The 3,401-nt window shown below is 50.1% G+C and overlaps 1 protein-coding gene across 1 annotated transcript in view; it reads right to left on the bottom strand.

Annotated features, from left to right (window-relative positions):
- The window catches only part of ATP13A5 (ATPase type 13A5), a 33,436-nt gene extending 32,200 nt beyond the window's left edge, over positions 1–1,236 (bottom strand). The window contains exon 1 of the mRNA XM_009873786.1: positions 1,174–1,236. Within this exon, the coding sequence (XP_009872088.1) occupies positions 1,174–1,236 (63 nt within the window). The remainder of the gene's footprint in view (positions 1–1,173) is intronic.
- Positions 1,237–3,401: the final 2,165 nt, after the last annotated feature.

Raw genomic sequence — 3,401 nt, 5'->3', positions numbered from 1 at the left:
CAGGAATTTACTGAATACAACAGGGAAGCTCAAGCCCCGCTCCTATTAGTAGCCCTGGAAGCAATGCTGATACAGAGGTGCAGATGCTCTCTGCCGGGCAGGATCTGCCCCACCTATGCATGCCCTGAGCACCTGCATCCCCAGGACAGAGGCACTTTCTCAGTCCCCAGAGCTGAGATGCCAGAAGCCACTGCTTGCAGAGGACAGAGACTCCTGTCCTGGGGGAGTGTGCTCCTGTGCTTCCAGCGCATGCAGCACATACGTATCTCTAGCAAATACAGGAGTGACAGGACTATGTTTTACACCTGGGCAGAGGCATCTGCTCCAGTGCCCCCTCTATACACTGAAAATATCTGGAATCCAGCTGTTCCTTAGAAACCTAGAGGAGAAAGTCTTACTCCCACCCTCACCAAATTGTATGTAATCATTCCACATTAGCAGATAGAGTTTCCAGCTCATTGTGTTTGCAAAGCACTTACTGCAGCCCTTCCAGGTTGCTGCACATAATCAATAATAAATCACAGACAGAAAGTAGATTCAATTAAGATTAATAAAAAAGACCCAACAAACTTATAAGGACAGAGCAGCTTCATAAAAGCTGCTGTAATAGACTGAAAAACAAGGGATTTCTGCCGTCAGATCTGCTGTAGACTTTGGTGGTCTGCCCAATCTTCCCAGACCTGCTAAGCAACAAAGACCCTGTGTTTCAGGAGATGTGATTTAATCACTACTTCAGAAAATTGTCCAGGATAAAACTCACTTGAAAGCATGTTCCCTATTACTTGCTTTTTCATATATGATGACCCAGTAAGGGAAAGTGTACCCACAAGTAGAGATCCTCACCATTAGGATGGAAAAGGCAATGGAGCAGACAGTGGGGAAAGGGACACTGCTCCCTGGCCAGATGACTTCTGGTGGGCAAAGAGGTCTCTTTGATCTTTCATGCATCTGGACTGAAGTGCTGCGTTCTGCACTGAGCCCTTAGTTTGCAAGAATTAACCTCAAAGGCATCAAGGACTGATCCAGAGTTTTGCCTTCATCAAGGCTATGTTGAAGAGATAGCACCCGAATGGAGAATGAGGTGAAGAAGTAGTGAAGGCTCAGTCAAAATAGGCACGTGGGAAAAGAGGTGCGCAAGAAGGTCAAAACCCAGTCCAGTCCCCCACTCCTTACCAGCTCATTTTCTTCATTCGTGTTAAGGAGCCCACAATGATCCTTCCAAAGCTTTTCCTCCATGTGATCACGTTGTTTTCAGTCCTGGATGTCCTTGTCGGTGGGGTCAGGCAATGCTGAACTCAGTTACTGGCTTGAACTCAGGCCAGTGTTAAAGTCAGCTCTCACCATGGTCCTGTGTGCTGCCTTTGAAAGCCTCAGAGTGCACACGCTTCTTATAAGGCTCCCGGGAGAGGGAGGAAAATCCACCCTCACGTGTAAAGCCCTTAAATGCCTGGCTTATGTAAGACGTGTTTCTCTTCCTCCTGGCTATGCTGTGCTCGCTGGGCTGGGACTGGCTGGAGCAGAGCTCTGGTGGCCAAGAGAGAGACAGAGGGCACCTTGTGCCAGGGAGATGGCTCTGCACAAGGCTCCGAGGGAAATCGAGGCACATGGCAAGGCGAAGGTGGGAGAGCCATGGCCCTGCAGAGAGCTGACCCCTGAGCATCCACCTTAGTGCTGGGAACCAGCTCCAGTGTGTCAGAAAGAAACACCTGTGGAGGTCACAGTGTCCAGATCTGGGCTTGGTTTCAGGCAGTGGAGATGCATGCTGGAGCAGTGAGTGGCAGGTGTGGATCCAGCCGGAACCTCCCCACTAGCTCTGGGCATCACCTCAAACATGAGTTTTGGTTCTAATTCTGCCTGAATTTGAGTTTCCTCCTGCGAAAGGAGCAATGGGGCTGGATGACTCCTTCGGAGAAGCCCAGCTGGGCAGCACAGGACTCTAAAGGCAAACAGTGTGAACCCCTACATGGCAGGGAGAGATGGGGGCTCCCACCAGTCCCTCTGGCAGGGGCAGAAGCAGCAGGCAGGCTTGGGAGCCCCACTGCGCATCTTCCAGCCTGTTGTGTCTCAGCTCTCAATGTTGTCAGAGACATCTTTCAGGCATTAACCTGAAATTGCTCTGTCTCCCCCCATTCTCCTTCTATCACACAGTCTGAAAACAGCCATGTATCCAGCCAGGAAAGCTGTGCTGCATTATTTCCTGGAATAAAGTACAAACTTGTGTGAATGAAGACAGTGGCTCTGAGCTTGCTTGGAGCCTTTTTGGCTCAGCCCCAGGGAAGCAATTCTGTACCACAAGACAAGACCAGGGGATTTAAACTCCATAAAGAGACATGGTCTTTGTGCACAGCGTATTTCCCCAGTGATGGCAAATCAGGAATTTTCCCGAAATCTCCTTACCCTAGGTGGGAGAGAAAATTATGTCCAGTGCTGCCTATTTGAAATCCTCCAAGTGTCTCTCAATCTACAGCTCCATCCTGGAAAGAATTCCAATAATGGAGGGAAGCACCTTTCACTAGGCAGAACGCTAGGGAAATAAAAACATTAATCCATGTTTCTTCTGTTTTAAACAGAGCTAGTAGAGGCCAGGCTGTTTGGCCCTAGGCTGCCTGAAAAGCAATTGTCACTTTGCTGCATATTGAGCCTTCCTGGGGCTGGCTCTGCATGATCCAATCACAGCTGGAGCTGTGTCCATGAAACAGTGTAGTGGTTTCACCCTGGCCAGGTGCCCACACAGACGCTTTATCACTCCCCCTTCTCTGCTAGACAGGGGAGAAAATATATCGACGGGGCCATGGTTTGAGATAAGGACAGGGAGATCACAGACATCTACCATTCCAGGCAAAACAGACTCAGTTTTGGGGAAATCAGTTAAATTTATTAAAAGAACAAATCAGAGAAGAGTAGTGAGAAATAAAAACAGATCTTAAAAAAAAAAATAACACCTTCCCCCCATCCCTCCCTTCTTCCTGTGCAAAACATCAATCCCGGTTTATCCATCTCCTCCCCTCGACCGGCGCAGGGGGACAGAGAGTGGGGATTACAGTCAGTTCATCCGATGTTGGTTCCACCGCTGCTCCTTCACTCTGGTGGGTGGTATCCTCACTCTTCCCCTGGGCCACTGTGGGGTCCCTCTCACGGGAGACAATCTTCACACACCTTTCTCCAACCTCAGTCCTCTCATGAAGGGCAATTTGTCACAAACTGCCCAACATGAGTCCTCTCACGAGGGGCAATCCACCCCAATGTGAGTCTGGGGTGCAGTCCTTCAGGGGAAAACTGCTCCAGCGTGAGTCCACTGCGGCGTCACAAAAGTCCCACCAGCCAACCTGCTCCAGCGTGGGCATTCCTCTCTCCATGGGCTACAGGCTCTGGCGGCTAACTGCCCCCGTGCGGGGTTCCCC

Source organism: Apaloderma vittatum, unplaced genomic scaffold (assembly GCF_000703405.1).
Source record: "Apaloderma vittatum isolate BGI_N311 unplaced genomic scaffold, ASM70340v1 scaffold6427, whole genome shotgun sequence".
NCBI classification, from domain to species: Eukaryota; Metazoa; Chordata; class Aves; order Trogoniformes; family Trogonidae; genus Apaloderma; species Apaloderma vittatum.
This window is presented reverse-complemented; position numbering and strand designations above follow the sequence as displayed.